The sequence below is a fragment of the Ziziphus jujuba genome, chromosome 1 (genome assembly GCF_031755915.1).
Source record: "Ziziphus jujuba cultivar Dongzao chromosome 1, ASM3175591v1".
NCBI lineage: Eukaryota > Viridiplantae > Streptophyta > Magnoliopsida > Rosales > Rhamnaceae > Ziziphus > Ziziphus jujuba.
The window spans coordinates 10605513-10626948 of NC_083379.1; the positions used below are offsets into that span (position 1 = coordinate 10605513).

The 21436-nt window shown below is 33.6% G+C and overlaps 2 protein-coding genes, 1 non-coding gene and 1 pseudogene across 3 annotated transcripts; 3 read left to right on the forward strand and 1 right to left on the reverse strand.

Annotated features, from left to right (window-relative positions):
- The first annotated feature begins 3122 nt into the window (after nucleotides 1–3122).
- On the forward strand, nucleotides 3123–11376 carry LOC107428170 (uncharacterized; annotated as a pseudogene).
- Nucleotides 11377–13388: 2012 nt separating this feature from the next.
- On the forward strand, nucleotides 13389–15911 carry LOC107415895 (trihelix transcription factor DF1). The gene is made up of 2 exons (XM_016024310.4): nucleotides 13389–14052; nucleotides 14877–15911. Exons 1-2 carry the CDS (start codon nucleotides 13655–13657, stop codon nucleotides 15664–15666), a joined length of 1188 nt encoding a protein of 395 aa, XP_015879796.2. The 5' UTR covers nucleotides 13389–13654; the 3' UTR covers nucleotides 15667–15911.
- A 1952-nt stretch (nucleotides 15912–17863) lies between these two features.
- On the forward strand, nucleotides 17864–20836 carry LOC107407392 (nuclear transcription factor Y subunit B-6). Its single transcript, XM_016014672.4, has 2 exons — nucleotides 17864–18019; nucleotides 19964–20836. The coding sequence occupies exons 1-2, from the start codon at nucleotides 17968–17970 to the stop codon at nucleotides 20599–20601; spliced, it is 690 nt and encodes a 229-aa protein (XP_015870158.3). The 5' UTR covers nucleotides 17864–17967; the 3' UTR covers nucleotides 20602–20836.
- Nucleotides 20837–20973: 137 nt separating this feature from the next.
- Nucleotides 20974–21045, reverse strand: TRNAT-CGU (transfer RNA threonine (anticodon CGU)). The gene has a single exon. It is a non-coding gene; the product is annotated as a tRNA-Thr (tRNA).
- Nucleotides 21046–21436: the final 391 nt, after the last annotated feature.

The following is a 21436-nucleotide window of genomic DNA, read 5'->3' on the forward strand; positions in this document are numbered from 1 at the left end:
TACGTAATAGATGAATGGTCGATTGGTACGCACTACAAGTTACCGGAGAGATAAGAAAAAGAAAAGTATGAACAGAAATTTTTTGCAAGTTTCACGGTCGCTTCGTTTTATGATGTAATTTGTGGGGTACTTTCCTCCTAGACCAATTTCTCAAATTATTAAGTTTATTGTCTTTTTTTTTTTTTTTTGTTTTGGGGGGTCAAAATTTATTGTGATTGGTAGGCTCGAATGTACAAGTAAGCTTTCTTAGCGAGCAAAGCCAAAATGCATCACACGTACTTTCTACTCATGTGTACGGTAGTATCCTTGTATTATAAGTAGAAACATGTATATTTTGTAGGTTTTTTTTTTTTTTTTTGTTTTTTTGGCCTGAATAGGGTGGGGTTGGGTATAAGGCCAACAAGGGAAGGGACTTATACACCTATTCACTAGACTACCTAGTGGAATTGTTTTGGTTGGAGATTGGGTACTTAGGAAATCAAAGATAGCGACATCATTTTTTTTTTTTTTATGGATTAAATTTGATATGGTAAATAATATTGTTTTATTTTATTGGTTAAAGTGTTAATATAAATTAATCAACTTTAAAAGATAATTGAAGACAAATTGATAAAATATATCATATGGAAAATAAAGTTAAACAAAAACAAAAAAAAAATTCATTTAAAAAAAAAAAGACTTCCATTTTCTTTTCAATAAACATTCCACCAGAGGAAATTGTCCATTTGAAAATTTGAAGGAATCTCCATAGGAATTTCATCATATGTATCAGAAAATTTGAGAGGATTTCAACGAAATTTTTTTCCATGGTTTTTTGTATTTTTCTTTTTTGGTAAATTACTTGATTTTTTTGTTTTACCAATCTTCAGGTACCATAAAAACAAATTTTCCGTAAAATATCATGGAAATTTTTGTTCAAGAAATACATATATTAGAGAAATGTATTATTTTTTAGATTTGATGGTAACCTTAACATTGAAGTCAAAATCATACTAAATATTTTTTTAAAAAAAAAAGTCATACTAAATAAAATTTAAGCATCTTCATGTGAATAAACCATGACACCCGTAAGAAAGCTTCTTATTCTTTTTCTTTTTATTTTGTTTTGTTTTTGAATGTGTGTGTGTTTTTTAACTAGAAATTTCTTGTTAGATAATTATTATATATGTTATATTATTTTTTCTATATATATATATATATATTTAGAATGAGATAATATATGTGAAAAGGAGTTTTTTTTTTCCTTTTTTAATTAATTTGTTTAGAAAGATATTTTGTTTTTGATTTGATTATAAAATATATATATATATATATATATATTTAGTATTTTTTATATAAAACATTTTATTTATTTCATAATTATAAATGAAGATGCATTTTTTAAAACAAATATTGTAAACCAAATTTAATATCTTTGAATACATAAATATATAAATAAAAAATATATAATATGTGATAAAATATTGGTTTTATATTAGGCCATATAAATCTTACTACAATGGTCATATAATATTTATGGCCAACATAATATTATATAAAAGTTAGAATTATATATATATATATATATATATGGCCTAATATATGTTGTAGTAAGTTTTTTTTTTTTCTTTTTTTAGGCCATAAAGCAATTACATTTGTGAAATAATAAGATTATGTTTCAAAAGATAAAAGACAAAATTCCATAAAAGATAAAATTGCTTTGTGAAATAATATATTAGAGAATCATAACCTTTTTTATTTTATTTTTTAAAATACATTTTAATTTGGCCTACAAATGTTTACCTAAATAGAGAAATCAAAAAGAAAATCAAAAAAAAAAAAACTGATTCTATATAATTATATACTAAATTTAGTGCTATAGATCTATGGTTTTTTTTTTTTTTCATTGGAACAAATTGTAGTTAAAAAAAAAAAAAAAGTTGCAAATGATGAAAAAAAATAATGAGAAATAGAGTCTCACTTTTAAAAAATATAACAAAAGAAGGAATTTACTTTTTATTCGGGTTGTTGATTAACATAAAGATATAAAACGAATCGGTAACTTTTCTTTTTTTGTACAAGTTCTATTATTTGGTTTTTTGTATCATTGATAATTGTTAAAGGTAAACTAATTATTTCATACACTTTTATGTTCTTACTCTAAGGTCAAATCAATAATTGCACCGATCAAAACAGTCAAATTTATTTTGTGTTAAAGATTGATAATGGATGCACAGTCCAAAAAAGAAGCAATAATGAAAAGAATACAGATCAGATTTCAAAAGCGCTAAATATCACATTGTATATATGATGGTTAGTTTATTTTTTCATTATTTCTTTATTGATCCAATCTTTAAATTCTTGGAAGCTTTTGTTAAATATATATATATATATATATATATTTTAGTATATACTTTGTAATTTTACATTTAGACTATTATTTTGTATTTTAAATGTTCATCATTATTATTATTATTAGAATTTATTACGTAACATAAATAATTGGTCAAAAAAATGAGAAAACAATTTAGTAGAAAAATAGAAGAAATGCTTGGAGCATGGCTTTAGCTTTATAGTATATTCCAAAATTATATTTACAAAATATTTTTGTAAAAAGGACAAATAAATTTGTATTTTTTTTTTTTAAAGGAAGACTATGTTATGCAAATACAAAAAGAATATACATGTTGTATACAATGATTTGCAATTTCTCTTTGTAACATGCTCATAGTAACTATATTTGGACAACATACAGAAAATATACCATCTCAAACAAGAGCATTAGATGGTTATTTCGTTTCACCAAACACAAAGGCTATTTGTCAAAGTCAAGATTTGTTAAGAAGCTCACAAATTTGCTCAAGAACCCCTTTGAGTGGTGTCACATATGGTATGATTATTTATTTATTTATTTATTTTACATTTTAGCAGTTTCAAAAGGTAAAGATATACTAATAGAAAATATCAATTTTGTGGCAGTTTTGCAAAGAGAAGGAAGGCATTGCACATTTGTCAATAATACCAACTTCTGTCAAGGGAGTTTTGGATATGATAAATGCAACAAACCATCTACACCATTAAATGCACTATCTTCTGGGAAGCACATAATAAATAATAGATCTACTGTTGAAGCTTTTAATGCAATGTCAAATACTTCTTCAGATAAACATGTTTCTAAAGGTTTTTCAAAAAACACATGCAACTTAAATAATGGTACGGTGCTTTAAGAAAAATAAAATAAAATTCAGTTATTTAAATTAATACTATTAATTAATTTTTTTAGTTAAATCCATAATTATTGTTTCAGAAGTGATCATGGAAATAGATTTGCCAGTACATAATATTCAATCGAATATTATTGGTGTATTCTAACCCTTTAAAGTACATTAGTTAATTATTTTAATTTTTTTAATTTAAAACTATATGATTATTTATTTAGTCTCATTAGTTTGCTATGTTGTAGGTAATGAAAATCCTATAAATTCTGATGTCGCAAGGAGTGGTAATTGCGAATATGATGGTATAGTTATTGCTATACAGAATTCCAATTGTCATAAGCAAATGTACTATTATAATTTGATTATTTACTAATTGTTTTACCTTTTTTTAGGGGATGAAGTGGAATGCGGTGATTTCTCAACTATGAGTATATTTTTAGGATTTTATTATTTTTATTTCAAAATTGCTTATATTGCTTATATGTGAATTTTAATAGTATTCACCCTTTATGAATTTAATGCAGACTATTGGGATATTGGAGATCCTAACAATAAATGTGAATTTTGTGGTGCATTATTTTGGTATGATGAAAGGGTAAGAAAGGATTACAATTCATCAAAACCAAAATTCTCTTTGTGTTGTATGCAAGGGAAAGTGGAGCTTCCAATTATGCAAGACCCCCCTCAATTTCTTAAGTATCTACTTTATGGTGCAGACGACAAAAACAAGCATTTTCATGAAAATATTCAGTCATACAACAGCATGTTTTCTTTTACATCCATGGGAGGAAAGATCAATTCAAGTGTAAATTGTGGAAGAGAACCTCCTGTATTTAGGTTACATGGTCAAAATTACCACAAGATTGGAAGTTTATTGCCGCCAGAAGGTTCACTGCCAAAGTTTGCTCAATTGTATATTTATGACACTGAAAATAAAGTGTCAAATAGAATACAAGCTGTCAGGTAACCAATGTTTTTCGAAATTTTTATTTTTCATGCTAATATATATAACTACTTATGCTAACAATGATTGTTATTTTTATATATGTATCAGCCAAAATTTTGACATCAAAAAACTACACACTGAGATTGTTCATGACTTGAAGATGATGCTTGATGAGCATAATGTTTTAGCTAAGTCATTTAGAATGGTAAGGGATATAATTCAACAACATGACTCCTCAAATTTGAAGCCCAGACTCATTGGAAGGAGAGAAGGAAATGGAAGGATGTACAATTTACCAACTGTATTAGAAGTTGCAGCTTTGGTAGTTGGCGACTTTGAAACATCTCTGGCTGATAGAGACATTATAGTTGAAACTCAAACTGGAGAGTTGAAACAGATCAACAACTTAAACGCATCATATCTTGGACTTCAATACCCTTTGCTTTTTCCATATGGCTAGGATGGATATCGAGAGGATGTTCCACTAAAGCAGTCAGACACAAAATCATCTTCTAAAAGGAAAAGGTTAAGTATGAGAGAGTTCTTTGCCTATAGATTGCAAGAAAGAGATAATGAGTCCTCGAATATTTTATTCTCAAAAAGCTTGTTCTAGCAATTTTTAGTTGATGCATATACGATGGTTGAATCATCGCATCTATCATATATACGTTCCCATCAAAAAGAATTGAGGTTCGAGATGTATAGAGGTTTGGCAGAAGCAATTTTAAGAGGAGAAACAGATGCTTTTTCACAAGGAAAACGTGTTATATTGCCTTCTTCTTTTACAGATGGGGCACGATACATGATTCAAAATTACCAAGATGCAATGGCAATTTATAAATGGGCTGGATACCTTGAGCTTTTTATCACACTTACATGTAATCCAAAATGGCCAGAGGTTGTTTGTTTTTTAGAAAGTAGAGGCTTAAAACCTGAAGATCGGCCAGATATACTTTGTAGGATATTCAAAGTCAAGCTCGATTAGTTGGTAAAAGATCTCAGACAAAACAAGATATTTGAAAAAGTCAAAGCAGGTAATTTTTCATATTTATTTGATGAATGTTTTGTATAAATTGCATCCTTTAAATAATATTATTTAACTAATATAAATATAATCTTACAACAATATATATATATATATATATATATATAATTGATGATATATGTTTGCTATCATAATTTTAATATTAAAATACGTTGTTGCAGTAATATACACCGTTGAGTTCTAAAAACATGGATTGCCACATGCACATATACTGCTTTTTTTATATCAAGAAGACAAATGTCCAACAGGTGAAGATATTGATAAGATCATTTCAGCCGAAATTCCTGATGAAGCAAATGATCCAGAATACTATGTTGCAATTAAAAATTTGATGAAGCATGGACCATGCAGCAGCTCAAGAAAAAATTCTCCATGTATATTGGATGGAAGATGTACAAAACATTTCCCCAAAAGGTATGTTGATTGCACTACAATTGATAAATATGGGTATCCAATTTATAGAAGGAAAGACAACGGAAGAACAATTGAAAAGAATGGAATTGCCTTGGATAATAGATATGTCATTCCGCACAACCGTTACTTACTTTTGAAGTATGGTGCTCATATGAATGTTGAGTGGTGTAAACAATCAAGATCTATTAAGTATCTTTTTAAATATGTCAATAAAGGACATGATCGGATCACCGCAACTTTTTATGGAAACGCTAATGACAGTAATGTGCATGGTCACATGGATGAAATAAATACGTATTATGATTGCAGGTATATTTCACCATGCGAGGCAGCTTGGAGAATTTTTGGTTTTGATATTCATTATAGAGATCCTCCAGTTGAGTGATTGAATTTCCATCTTCCCAATGAGCAAAACATAGTATTTCTAGATATTGATTCGATTGATGCTATCATGAATCAAAATACTGTGAGCAAATCAATGTTTTCAGCTTGGATGAATGCAAATAAAAAATATGTTGAAGCGAGGGAGCTGACTTGTGCAGAGTTTCCTACTAGATTTGTATGGAAGAGTTCAGAAAGGGAGTGGCATCCAAGGAAGCATGGATTTGCAATTGAACGAATGTTTTTTGTGCCTGCAAGATGCGGTGACATGTACTATTTGAGAATACTTCTTAACACAATTTGGGGACCAAGAAATTTTAAAGAAATAATGAATATAAATGGCATTCAGTATAATTCTTTGAGAGATGCTTACTATGCACTTGGTTTGTTAGATGATGATAAGGAATATGTTGATGGTATAGCTGAAGCAAGCCATTAGGGATTTGCATATTATTTGAGAAATCTATTTGCAACTTTGTTGCTATCAGATTCGTTAACGAGGTCTGAATTTGTTTGGGAACAAAGTTGGAGGTGTCTATCAGATGATATACTCTACAGATAACGCATCATGCTCCATCATCAAGGTTTTATATATTCTTTAATGTTTTTATTTACATAATAATAATGATTAGTATAATTTGATTGTTTATTTATTCTACTTGACAGATTTGCATCTAATTGACGAAGAGATAAAAAATTACACTCTTCTAGAGATTGAGAAGATCTTACGGAGCAATGGAAAAAGTCTTCATGACTTTCCAATGATGCATTTTCCTAGTACCATTGATGTTTCTTCCGCCAAAATAGACTTATACAGGATGAGCTGTCAAGACCCGTCCAAAATTCCTCACCGGAACCCTAGACAAGCCCTGATCCCAGGAAAACCCTACCGGACTCTCCAATGGAAAATCCGGCAGAACCTCCCCTAAGGGTTGGACTTACCACAAATTCCCTGCACTGAAAACACACTTCTATACACATCCCTTTATTCCTCCCACGTTACTACAATTTGATTCCACAATTTTACAGTACTTCAAATGAATAACAATAATTCAGTGCATAATTAATAACTAAATGTCCAATACAGTATACAGAGCATTATACAAATAAATGTGGAATTAATACAATGTCAGATGAAACAATACAAGATGGAGAGGAAAAAGGAAAGAAAATGCTCCTTGGACTTTCGGCAATGAACTGAGACGTCGGGCTCGCCCCGGACGATCAACGTCTCCCAACTTGGACCTAGGGGAACGGAATTTAAAAATATGAGATGTTAATCATCTCAGTGAGTAACTCTATCTACTGTACACATATAATAATAACGATAATCACAGTACATTTGATTAATTAAGAGTAAATAAATAAATAAATAATAATAATTAATTGGAAGTAATACTTTCTCTCAAAACCCTCACTATTCACTCCGTTGGAAATGTTCCCCTTTTAAAACATTTCCACAAAACCCAATATTTGTATTCTCCGAAAACTAAGGAATCAATTAATTTAATAAATAATAATTAAATGATCCGAATATAAATAAAATGTAATAAAATATAATAAATAATTTTTGAACACTTTAGGGTTTGAAATTTCTATCTGAAAATTTATACTTGACGCACCACACCATATACCAGTGATGCCCTCCGATACCTAGCGTCCCGAGCACCGACTGGCGGGGAGGTTAAAGAGAGAAACTTGCATACGGCGCTTCGGCGTCCCAACAGCGCCACTGCTGAAACCGTCATCTCGGCCACGGAGGGGGCGGCTGTGGCCAATATCAAACTTGCCTGCCCTCGGTCCAATGGCAACTCACGGGAGACATAATAACTTGCGCGCTAATCCACATATACAGCCAGAACACTAATACTGTATGAGTGCGTCTAAAATAAATAACCAAATTTTTCAAAAATTTACTGTGGGAATTATACCATTTTTCAAACTCACCATCCCATATTTTTCTTTAACATTTCCGGTATAAAACCACCGATAACTATATACACATAATTCTTCTCGCAACACAAAGTCCATCAATTAATACTCCACGAACATAATTATAAAATTTGAAACCACCAATTTAAACCAATTATACCCAAAATAATATTAAAATCCAAATACAATTAATTAATGAAAATACCTTGCTCATGCGTAATAAATATAATTAAATCACAATAATAATAATCAGAAATTTCTTAATAACCCAAAATTTCGTTTAGCATCAATGGGTATATATATATATATATATATATATAAAATAATATTTTTTTCCCAATTATATTTAAATTCCACCACATGAGCATAATTCTAGATATCAATTTAACGCCAAATAAATATAATTAATCACCCCAAAATAGTTTTAAAGGTGGGTAACTCACTTGAAGCACGCAATTAACCTAAGATCCTCCATGGGATCAATTCCACAATGCACACGTGCTCCTAGAACAACAATTCACACATAGTCAAATAAATTAATATTTTATTCGAGTAAATAATACCAGGTTCCCGGGGGGTTAAACACAAACGTTAACCAAAATTGACGAGTAATATACCGAATCAAAGCTTGAGTGACAAGGATTACGAATCCGGTCTTACTTCCCGGAGATCGGACCCGAGGTGGCCGGAATCTCGCCGGAAAGCTTTCGGCCTTTAGAGCCTCGATTCTCCCAAACCATCGCCAATTGGAGGAAAAGGACATCGGATTTGGATTCAGGGGGTCGGAATTAGTGGGGAGGGACCGGCGGTACAACTGGGTACTCGCCGGAACTGGATTTTCCGGCAAGCCGCCGCGGTCACTGACAACTGTAGCCGGCGGCGGCGCGTTCGGTGGCCGATGGCTGAGATTTTTGGGGGTTTTGTAGATCGTAGGGAGAGGGTTCCAACGGGACCAGTGGTGAGGCAAACGGAGGCCGGACAGCGAAGAGATCTGGGTTTGAAGATTTTCGGCCGCTCGCCCGAAAATACTCCGATCCCGGCGCGTCGGAGGTCCGGTGGCCGTGAAATTTGGTGGTCTAGCCGGAAATGAGGAGGTGGTGAGGGGTGGCTGGTGCGTGTGGCCTGAAAATGGCCGGAAATGGGTCAAACAGCAGTGGCTGGTGGTGGAGGGGAAAAATCACCGTCGCCGGAAAACGCTCCGATCCCGGCTCGTTACTGGCCGGTTGGCCGCAAGATTTGGGTGGCCGGTCGGAATTGAGGAGGCAGAGGCAGTGGGGTGGCGCGTGTGGGGAAAGGGTGGCCGGAAAACGGCTAAGTGGCGGTGGCCTCTCTCTCTCTCTCTCTCTCTCTCTCTCTCTCTCTTTCTCTCTCCTCCCCCCCCCCCCCCCCCCGGTTTTGCCAAAATAAAAGCCATCGTGGGTGACACTGTTCACCCACGTGGACCTCTTAGATGTCGACACGTGGCATTTCACTATTCACCGATTCAAAAATATTAAAATATTACGGTATTCGGAAAACTTCGCATGTCCATAACTTTTTAACTACACATCCAAATTAGGCGTGCGCTAGTCTACGGACTCGTATCGACGAGTACTTTACAACCATACAAAAGTCAAAGCAAAATTCTACAACCATAAAAAGAGAACTCTGGCATCTTTTGGACAATTTGAATCTCGACTTGTTTTGCCCATAACTTTCAAACCGTAGCTCCGTTTTCAACGTGCTACTAGTCTACGAACTCATGCCAATGTGTACTTCATAACGGTACCTCAGTCAACCTAGAATTCCATCCGAGTCAAAAAGTCAACATTTGACCCCTTCGATCAATGGTCAACGGTCAAAGTCAACGGTCAACCTCGATCAAAGTTGGAAAATTTCCGTTGTACTTTTGGACGGGGTGTTACATGAGCTGTGTTATGATAGAATTGCTTTGGCTGAAGACTATAATAAGTTTGTATCAAATCTCACAGCTGAACAAAAAAGTGTTTATGAAATAATTATGGGTGCTGTTGAAGGTGTCAAACCCGGTATATTCTTTGCGTATGGATATGTAGGTACTGGAAAAAATTTTATCTGGAAAACTCTATTAGCAGCATTGAGATCGAAGGGGAAAATTGTGTTGACTGTAGCATCGAGTGGTATAGCATTTCTTCTTCTGCCAGGAGGTAGGACAACACATTCGAGGTTTGCTATACCTCTTGCTCCAAATGAAGATTTAACTTGCAAAATTAAACCAAGTAGTCCACTTGCTGAGTTGATTGTCAAAATCGAACTTATCATTTAGGATGAAGCACCTATGATGAATAAATATTGTTTTAAAGCGTTGGACAGGACTATGAGAGATATTTTAAGATTTAGCAATCCACTAAGTTTGGAGCAACCTTTTGGAGGTAAAACTGTCATGTTTGGAGGAGATTTCAGACAAATTTTTTCGATTATCCTAAAAAGAAGTAGGCAAGACATTGTTCTCGCAACTTTAAACTCATCATATTTGTGGAAATATTGTAAAGTTTTGAAGTTAACAAAGAACATGAGACTTCAAAGTATTGACTCGGACATTGATAAGGATGAATTGAAAGCTTTTTCAGAATGGATATCAAGTATTGGAGATGGAACAATTGGTGGTCCGAATGATGGTCATGCAATGATTGATATACCTAATGATCTTTTGATAAAGTATACAGAAGATTCAGCTGCATCTATTGTAAATAGCACGTATCCTTCTTTCTCAGAGAATATTAATGACCCATCATATTTGCAAGAAAGAGCCATACTTGCTCCGACTCTGGACATTGTTGAATCCATAAATGACTACGTGAGTTCCCTTAATCAAGCTGAGGAAAATACATATTTAAGTTCTGATGCAACTTGCAAGTCTGATTCGAACATTAATCTTATAGGAGATCTTCATACACCTGAATTTTTGAATGCTATAAAATGCTCCGAGGTGCCTAATCATCAGTTGAAATTGAAGGTCGGTGTCCCCGTTCTGCTATTAAGAAATGTCGATCATTATTCGGGGTTGTGCAATGGACTAGATTGGTCATTACAAGGCTTGGCAATCATGTTTTCGAAGGAAAAGTTATTTCAGGAAGCAATACCGGGTTTAACATTTTTATTCCAAGAATGACTTTAACTCCAACGGATCCAAGGTTGCCTTTTAAGTTTAAAAGAAGACAATATCCTTTGGTTGTATCATATGCTATGACTATTAATAATAGCCAAGGTAAGTTTAAAAGAAGACAATGGTTGTATCATATGCTATAACTATTAATAAGAGCCAAGGTCAATCTCTTTCGCATGTCGGACTTTTTCTTAGAAGACCAGTTTTCAGTCATGGACAATTATATGTTGCAGTCTCCAGAGTTACAAATAGAAAAGGATTGAAGATATTAATTTGTAATAAAGATGGAAAACCTACCAATTCAACCACTAATGCGGTGTTTAAAGAAATTTTTGAAAATTTAGATTAATTATGTTGAATTGAAAATTTTGGTTTAATATTATTTTTATGATACTTTATATATGATTTGATTATAATTTCTTTTTACATTTATTATCAAATAATATATGGCAATTGTATATGTTGTGCATCGCACAGGTATGTATCTAGTTACACTTAAAAATAAAATTGACCTATTCAACCTATTCAAATACTAAGGCATCTATATACATAAAAACAAAACTTGTTCAAATATTAATAGCATGCTGAATTTGACTTATATATATGTATATATATATATATATATGTGTGTGTGTGTGTGTGTGTGTGTGTGTTTGATATGGTAAATAGTATGTTTGATTAAGATTCAAAAAATCGATATCGATAGAAATATCGAAAGTTTAAAATACAAAAATTTTCATGAAAATATCAGAAAATATTAAATATCGATAAAAAAAAACTATAAAAAAATGATAGAAATTTATTTTAAAAAATGAAAATTTTAATTTAAACTTTAAAATAAGCTTATTTAATCCATCAGTTATTAAATTGATTAGAAAACTTGCTAAAATATTAAATGGATGTTATATTCTTCTTAGTTAATTGAATTGATTTATAATAAACATTAAAGACCATAGATGAATTATTATTAATAAAAATATGTTAAAAAATACATATAGGATAAAATTATTTATTAACTAAAATATATAAAATAATTATTACAATTACATTATAGTTCATAAACGCCATCTTAATACCACATAGAATTTCGGAGTGGTTGAAAATTATCGGTTTCTTCTTCATTTTGATTTTGAAATGTGAAATGTGAGAAGTATTTATGAAAAGATGTATCTTCCTGATAATTTTGCATATAATTATTAATATGACAACCATATGGATTTTTCATTATTGGTTGACTATGTGCATAACTAGTATTCTTTTATAGTTGAGTTTGAGATAGTACCCATAAATTGCTACTTAATAACATTCCATAAATATCCATTGAATAAGAGTTATGAAAATGACTTTCAAACCTCATAGATTCAAAATTTATAGAAATCGAATCTTCTTCTTGTTGTGACATCTTCATTATAGATTTCTTTTTACGTATATAGTTTTTTCCAACAGTACCGAATCTTTGACCTTCATCTCTACTCCCATGATCTTCATCTTGTGTTGCATGTGTGTAATATTGTTCACCAGTAAATGGACTTAATCCAATTTCTTGATTTGGTGATTCCCTTTGGCCACTACCTCTTCTAATTTCTTCAAAAATGTTAAAAAAAAAGTTGTGAATTGTCAGGAATTTTTTTTATTTTTCAAACAAACATTATTATTTCACATATATATATATATATATATATATATTTCATCATCTATTTACCCATATTTGTAAAACAGATATCTTCGACAATAAGATTTGTCAGATTCAAAAATATAATCCACAAATTTTGTATTTTTGCTTTATCGATATTCAATAAATAGAACTTATTAATATTATACAATTCAATTCAATCTATTTTGTTTTTATCATTAAATATCTAAAAAGCAATTAAAAGGTAAAAAAAATTATCAATGAAGTTAATTTAATAAAAAGTTTTACTAAATATTAATAATATTTATGATTTAACGATTTGATGTAAATATTTTATAAAAATTTTCATGGAAATTTTGATAAAATTTTGAAAATTTCAATGGATATTATGGAAGTCTTATCCATTTTCATTTTAAGCCTAAATTTTATTTTGACCCATTCAAAAAATAAAAATATCGAAAAAATATCGGATATTTTAAATTTTGTGTTTGATATGGTAAATACTTCTTAAGAAATATGACATGTTAATTATCATGTAAAAAAATAATCAAATACCCAAATAATAAAAATACAAAGAAGATTGCTATTTTATTTTTTATTTATTTAACAAATTTAATTATATCGGTTTTTTAAAAAAAATCTTTTCATTTTATATTTTTTTGGATTTTTTTTTTTCCCATTTAAGTTTGTGAAATGTTTTAGATTATTGAAAAAAAAAAAATGGTGAAATGAACGGATATTGTTTTGAGGGGCGTCTGTCCAACTGTACGAAGGACATCCCAAAAAGTTGCAAGGACACATCCGTAAATATTGACAAACAAACAAAACGCATAAACCCTCCGTAAAATTTAAAAGCTCATTTTACCCATTTACCAGCCCCATTTCACCGATCTCAACCTAAGACACCTTTTACTACCCCTTTAATTTTTTTTAAATTATTAATTATTAGTTTTTTTTTTTCCTTCTTTTTTTTAACTCGGTTATGGAGGTTTTCTCCGGCGACCGGCAAATTCCGAATCCTGACGACTTCCCTCTGCACATAGCCCCTTTTCCCGAGCCCACCGACATCCTCTACGCCCATCCGACGGCTCTGATTCACTCGTCGGGTATAACCGACCACCCGATTTCGCTGCCGCAAAAGCTCCGTCCCATCAGGTGCAACGTCAGGTCTTCGGTTAGCGGCGACCTGGAAAAGGGGCTTCTTCTGAGCGACGAGGTGTGCTCCATAAATAGAGAGTTGGAGTTGGAGGTGAAAGTAGAAACAAGTGGTGAGGCGCCAAATGGTGTTGGTTTGGGCGATCCGGTTCAAGTCGGGTCGGGTACGGTAGCTGAGGGTTCGGACCCTAACGGCAGGGAACGTGTTGTGGAGGATGAAACCAGGTGAGCTTTTTTGACATATCCAATTAATTTCTCATTTTCTTTTTCATTTTTTTTTTTTTTTTTTTTTTTTTTTTGGGTGGAAAAGAAAAAATAAAGCTTAATATCGCTTTTGTATACGACCTGCAGTATATAAGTACACGACTGTGCTTTAGCTAAACTGTCAAAAAAAGACCATTTTTTTCTTTTGTAATGTTCAGAACTTTAAACTTGTTATAATATTCTTTAACCAATTGAAAGCAATATAAATTACCCAGTAAGCCTTTTTTTTTTTGATAAATGAAATACTTAACCGACAGAAATTGGAGACAATTTTTATTTTCAAGGTTTTGCTAAGTTAAAAGAATATGACGGCATAATGTTATTTTTATGTGAGTTGGGTTTCTTCAAAAACGTTGATGATGGATTATATTTTGTAGTTTTGCTGTTCGATAACATTAACACTGGGGTTTGAATCAGAAACACAATTATAAATTAATACGATGAAGGATGGTGGTGTCGCAGTGTGCTATTGGTGTATTTTGTGTCTATTATGTTGTAGTTGGTGGGTGTGAAATCATTGCGAGTTTATCATAATGAGCCTTTGTCTTTTTGCATTTTACAGAGAAGAACGAACTAGTTGAAATATATGCTGTTGGAATTTATTGGCTTATAACAATTGGCATGCTTTAAGAGTGAAAATTTAATGGTGGATTTCATAGGCTCTTATGCATAGGGATGCATTTCCATATATTCCTTTAATGCAACCCCTTATATGCTTATTGATTAACCATGAACAGAATTTTTGTTTTTTGTTTTTTTTTTTTTTTTTTTTTCTTAATGTTTAGCTCGCCTTCGGATGATAGTAGTGATGATTATTCGGCATGGAGCTTGGAAGAACCAACGAACAGGAAGAGGAGCAGGAGGAGGAGGAGAAAATCAAGGAGAAAGCTTGAGGCTTTCTTGGAAAACCTAGTGATGAAAGTGATGGAGAAACAAGAGCAGATGCACAAGCAGTTGATTGAGATGATAGAGAAAAGGGAGAAAGAGAGAATAATCAGGGAAGAAGCTTGGATGCAGCAGGAGATGGAAAGGTTGAAAAGGGATGAGGAGGCACGAGCTCAAGAGACATCTAGGAACCTTGCCCTGATTTCCTTGGTACAGAATCTTATGGGTCAAGAAATTCAGATACCTCAAATTCAAATACCTCAAGTACAACCGGTAGTTTCCCCAGGAACTGATGACAGTCATCAAAAAGAGATGAAATGTTGTGATCCAAATAATAAGAGATGGCCAGAAGGTGAAGTACAAGCTCTAATAGCAGTGAGAGCTTCTTTGGAACATAAATTTCAAATTACAGGCTCCAAGAGATCCATATGGGAAGAGATATCTATTGGGATGTGCAATATGGGATATAACAGAACAGCCAAAAAGTGCAAAGAGAAATGGGAAAACATCAACAAGTATTTCAAAAGATCAGCGGCAAGTGAGAAGAACCGTGATTTTGCAAATGGTAAGAGTAGTGGTCGTCCTTATTTTCATGATTTGGAGTTGCTGTACAAAAATGGATTTGTACATCCCAGAAATTATTTTAGCATCACAAACAACGAGAATGAGGCCAAGAACTTATATGATTGATTAACAGTCGCTTCAAATTGGCTTTAACCTCTTCATCTGGTTTTTGGCTCTTCATGATAGACAGCTAAAATTTCGTCCGGAAACCATGTCCTACCACCTTGATTATAACCAACTGGACTTTTTTTTTTTTTTTTTAATTTCCTTTTTTCCTTCGGCAACATCTTTTTGATGGATGGAGCTTTACCAATATATGTACAATGTCTGAATTTCATATGTTGGAAAATAATTTTGTTCTTGGTTGGGAATGTTGCAGTTCGCTTTTAAAATGTCCTATGCTTTTCTGCTTTTTACTTTATGAGCTACACAAGCACATTAAATAGAGCGAGGCCTTTAAGCACATTTTATCATTTCGTAAAAAGAACCTTGTAGTATAAACATCAAGCCTCTGGTTCGAGATTCCTCGGATAATAATTCTGATTTTGAGGATGCCCATGCCCCATTATACATACATATAAGAAAAAAAACTGTTGCTGCTGGTGGTGGGTCAATTTTTGCTTTACGCATAATCGTGCACTAGCAATAATTACTATTAGAATTATATAAGCACGGCCACGTTGCACAAAAAAAAAAAAAAACGTGGCTAATATTTCTCAATTACAAAATACATATACTTCTGCCTGCCTGTATATATATGTTGCTTTGATAAAATGCATACATAAGTTGTATTATTAAGTCACATCATTCATCTTCTCCAAACGGTAATACTATACATACAACATGTAGTGTAATAAGTTTGTGGCTGAGAACGTAAAATCAAAGCCCAAAATAAATAAAAACTAATGCATATATCCACCAAAATGTAATATATATAAACACAAGAAAAAAGTGATAGGATTATAAGAATAAGACGCAGAAAAAGCCTCGGACAAGATAATTAATAAAATATATTATATTGAAAAGCAACTTCTGTATATTATATATGTTCTCCAAATTGATCATATTACATATATATATTGAAACATTTAATATTCCTTCCTTGCAAACTTAAGGCCGATGGAAAACATCAAAACCATCATCTTAAAAAGAAACCGGACCGATCGCTGTGTAGTGCAAGCAAATATGACATGTATACTAGATATTATTCTTACGATTATAAAGGAAAGAAGAAGTAGATAAATATATAGGAACAGCTTGTCTTGTCAAGCATGAGTGGAGGCCCGTGACAAAAAGATGAAAACGACGAGCAAGAAGACCGGGATTGCGAGGAGTGAGAAAAGAGGAGGTGGTTGCACCGCCCCCATTGTCAATGGAAGAAATAGCAGCAATGCCCCCACCACAATTATCATCAATATGCTTCCACCACCGCATACTTCATCCTGTCCGTCCATCTTTCTTGATTTTGCTTTCTCTTTTTGATGAGCAAATCTGTGGTGTTTTGCGTCAACCTGTTGCCTGACCACACATATCACCATCATGCATGGTCCTTCGTTATATATAGTGTGTGCATGGTGTCGTTTCGCAGGGGTTACGTCAGTGTACGCTGGTTCACCGGACATTGATTAACATTTTTATTTACGACGTGACGTTTCGCCCCTTTACAGTTGGGACTTGGGACAATGGGGCGGTAGTGTATCAGCATTGGTCAATGGTCACCAAATTAAGACGCCTAGTTTAAGATTTGCGGTTTGCTTTTAAATTATCGATTAAAAAGGTTTATAAGAACTCAACTTATGCGTTAGTATTACCAGTTTGATCAAACCCTATAATTAACAACAAAGAATCCCTTATCAGGAAATAAATAAATAAATAAAAATGAACCCAGTACTAAATTGTCGTCAATTTCACACAATCTCAGCATTCTATTTCAATTCAAAATTATAAAATTACATTAACAAAAAAAAAAAAAAAGTTTGATAACATTGATATATATATATATATATATATATATAATTCATTAAAATTTTAAATTAAATTTAAATTTATCGACGATTAATGCTAAGTTTAAAGTGAATAGATACAGTGAAGAGTGTTGGGCCTCTTAGGCCCGATGGGTCAAAGTTTGAAGCCCATGTAAGCCCGGTTGTGCAGGCTTTGGTGAAGGGTGTGGAAGTGTGAAACAGAGAGAGGAGTGATCTATAACCGGCAAATAGTGCAACTTTCCGCTGCCTGACAGGTGGAGTATAGTTGAGGAGTAGTATAAATTTGGAGACTTGCCAAGTAGTAACCTCTAATTGCACTTTCAAAATAAGAAAATTAATTCTGAGTTATAGAGAGAGACAGAGAGAGACAGAGACAAAGAGAGAGAGAGAAAGAGAGTGAGAGAGAGAGAGAGAGAGAGAGAGAGAGAGCGATTGAGCAGAAATGGAACGTGGAGGTTTCCATGGCTACCGCAAGCTCCCCAACACAAGCTCCGGTAAACTATTAATATATATATATATTTCAAACTATTTATAAACTTATCAAGACAATTTTTTCAAACATGCATTTTATATAAATATAAATATATATACATAGAGGTTTCCTCTCCTTGATACATTTTTCGTCATCTTCTTTTATTCTGCTAAATCATCTCCATGGATCAAATATCGCAGCTTAAATAATTTATATAAATAGCTTTATTTCATAGTGTTGTTCGTTATTCTTCACTTGCATGCAAAGAGTTTGTTTGTCAGATCTCGGGTTTTAGCAACAAAACAGATACTGTATATATATGCCTGCCCCATTTCACTACTCTTTCTCTCTTCGCATTTTTGATAACCCACCCGTTAGGCTCTCCTTTTCTTGCTGGCTAGTTTCAACCCTATTATATATATTCATAATTATATTATATTATACATATGTATATTCTTTTTTTTTTTTTTTCTTTTTTTTTCTGAAGATTGGAAAGTGCCTCCTTAACCCTTACCATTGTTTTTGAGGGGGAAAAAAAAATTATATCTAGTTTCTTTCTCTCTTGGTCTGTGGTTTGTTACTCAATGAGCAAATATGTATACAGCTGTTTGGTTCTTTCGAATCTTCACAATCACATATATACATTCTCTCTCTCTCTCTCTCTCTCTCTCTCTCTCTTTCTCTCTCTATAGAATGGGCAAAGACGTACGTTTTGTTTTTGTGTCAGTTATTCATCGGCAACTCCATCAGATGATGGTCAATAAGTGGGGCTGTTGTGTTTTTTGTCCATCCGATTATCTGGTGTCATTCTTGTAAATAATAACCCACCTTGTTGATTTGCTCTTTTTCGTTTCTCATACATGTTTTTCTGGTAAAAACGAAAGGAAGACCAGCATGGTGGAGTATGCTGCTGAGGCTGTACAATGTGAAAAACTTTGTTTGGGGGAAAAGAAAAAAAAAAAAAGAAAGAAAGAAAGAACGGTTGGATGAATGGGTGATGATGATCGAAGTGGAGATGGAGACATTGCGGGAGAGGGAACAAGTGGCATCTACATTGCATGCATTGTATGACCCCACTTCCAACAAGTGGCATTCATGCATGTTCTCTCAAGCTTTCTTGAGGCCCACTCTCATCTGTCCTCTTGCATGCTTTCAGCAAAATACCAAACACACTGTCTTCTTCAACTCTCTTCTTACTCTCTCATCTTCACAGAGAGAGAGAGATTCATATTTCATATAGTCTTCAACTCAACGAGTAGTCTCTCTTCTCTTCACTCTTTTCAGGGAGGACAACGTTAATTAATTGTTGAGTCTCTTTTTTTGTCGAGGGTTGTTATTGATTTCAGTACACCATAGAAAGATGTGTTTCATTTTCAACCAAGTTTATATGGCTGAGTTCAGAAATGGTAGAACTCGATGGGTGAGTTTGTTTTAGAGCCAGACTCGGTGTCAAGCACGAGCAAAAACGAAGTGCCCCCATTGGTCCGTTTGATGGGGCTATCAAAGCATTAATATCTCTTCTCTTCTCCCGAAGCTTCAAAAGCAAAAGTGATCCGTTTCAAAATTTGATTCGCATAACGACAAAAAACCATGAATAAGAGTTGGTTTGGTTGTTTTGTCTTCTTTCTCCATTAGTTCAGTGAAAGCGGAGAGTTCTTTGAATTTGTTCTTCTTTATTTCACTTTTTTTTTTTTTTTTTTGAAAATAAAAAAAGAGCGGAGAAAATGAAAAATTAATTCAAAAATGTCCCTCGGGCCTTAGACCAATGCTCCACATGGCCTCCGCGTTCTTTGTTTTATTTATATGTATATATAGTCTAGCTAGAGAATAGAGATTTTCCTTGTTCCCATGTTCCCACGCGTTACCTTGCTAATAGGACCCATCATAAAGCAAACTTTGAGAAAAAATATTAGTGTTTCATTTATACATATACGCAGCTCATTAAATTTTCTTACTACACGAACAGGTTTGAAGCTCTCCGACATCAGTGCGAGGCTATCTGAGATCAACCGCTCAGACAACAACAACAACCAAACCTCGGCGGTGGCGGTGGCCGCCGCAGCCACCAGCGCTGTCGCCGGGGACGACAACGAATGCACTGTAAGAGAGCAAGACAGGTTTATGCCAATAGCCAACGTGATAAGGATCATGCGGAAGATTCTACCACCACATGCAAAGATCTCGGATGACGCCAAGGAGACCATCCAGGAATGTGTGTCGGAGTTCATAAGCTTCATCACCGGAGAAGCCAACGAGCGGTGCCAGCGAGAGCAGCGAAAGACTATCACGGCGGAGGACGTCCTTTGGGCGATGAGCAAGTTGGGTTTCGATGATTACATTGAGCCGTTGACTATATATCTTCATCGTTATAGAGAAATGGAAGGTGATCGCGGGACGATGAGAGGAGAGCCGTTGCTGAAGAGGACTACTACTACTACGGTGGAGTATGCGGCAGGGAGCTTAGGTGTTGCTGCTTTTGCTCCGGCGTTTCATATTGGACATCATCATCATCATGGCTTTTTTGGGTACATCAAGGAGGCTTCCAGTGGTGGTTCGTCTCAGGCTGCTTTGGCTAATGGAGAAACTAATGCCCAGTTTAAATGAATATGTTATCGTTTTTTTGTTTTTTGATGAACCATTGGGAATTAATGGTTGTTTTTCTTAGTTGGGTTTGGAAATGAAGCCGATCAGCTAATTATGTAGGTTTTGGACTTGATGGAAGAATAAGAAGAAAGTAGGAGAAATGGAAGTGACGAGGGAGGGTTTTCGGCCTTCTTTTTCGTTCTTTTGGTTGTGTTTGACTCTTCAGTAGGTTTAATGGAAAAACAAAGCTTATGAAGTTTAATCTCCATTTATTTTCGTTTATTTGTTAATCGAGTCCGGATCATTACCATTTCAATTAATTTAACTTTGGCTTAAACATGAAGGAAGAAGCAAATAGACAACAGAAGCAGATTCTAAAATATTAAAAAGAATAGCTCCCAGCGAGGATCGAACTCGCGACCTTTCGCTTACGAAGCGAACGCACTACCACTATGCTATGGAAGCGACGCGCTTAATTTTTTAGCACAACTTTTTAAAACAGACTATATGTGCTTCTTTTGCCACAATTTTCTGAGAGGCCTCAATCGGGCCGCAAGTATGTCAATTGGTTTACATGTCCGGATGTGCGTCTGGTTTTCTGCTAATTCTTCTTTTCACTTAAGAGAAGCATCCTACCTGTGTAGATTTCTCCATTAATTGAATCTGTTTCGCTGTTTTGTAGTTCCGTTTTCTACGTTAATTGTTAGCTGTTTGTTTTCTGGTGAGCGCTGACAACAACATATTCAATCAGAGACTCAAGGGGCCATGGATGGAAAACTCATATTAGCAGAGAGGCTGTTCAACTGGTAATTGTGGGCATAAGAAAATGAGATTAGGGGTTACAAGAATATATTAC

What these genes read in the sequence shown, in the direction of transcription:
- LOC107415895 (XM_016024310.4), top strand. Translation starts at nt 13,655, where the DNA reads ATGGAGGTTTTCTCCGGCGACCGGCAAATTCCGAATCCTGACGACTTC. An exon ending in GTTGTGGAGGATGAAACCAG is followed by an intron (nt 14,053 to 14,876) that starts GTGAGCTTTTTT and finishes CTTAATGTTTAG; the next exon opens with CTCGCCTTCGGATGATAGTA.
- LOC107407392 (XM_016014672.4), top strand. Translation starts at nt 17,968, where the DNA reads ATGGAACGTGGAGGTTTCCATGGCTACCGCAAGCTCCCCAACACAAGC. An exon ending in GCTCCCCAACACAAGCTCCG is followed by an intron (nt 18,020 to 19,963) that starts GTAAACTATTAA and finishes CTACACGAACAG; the next exon opens with GTTTGAAGCTCTCCGACATC.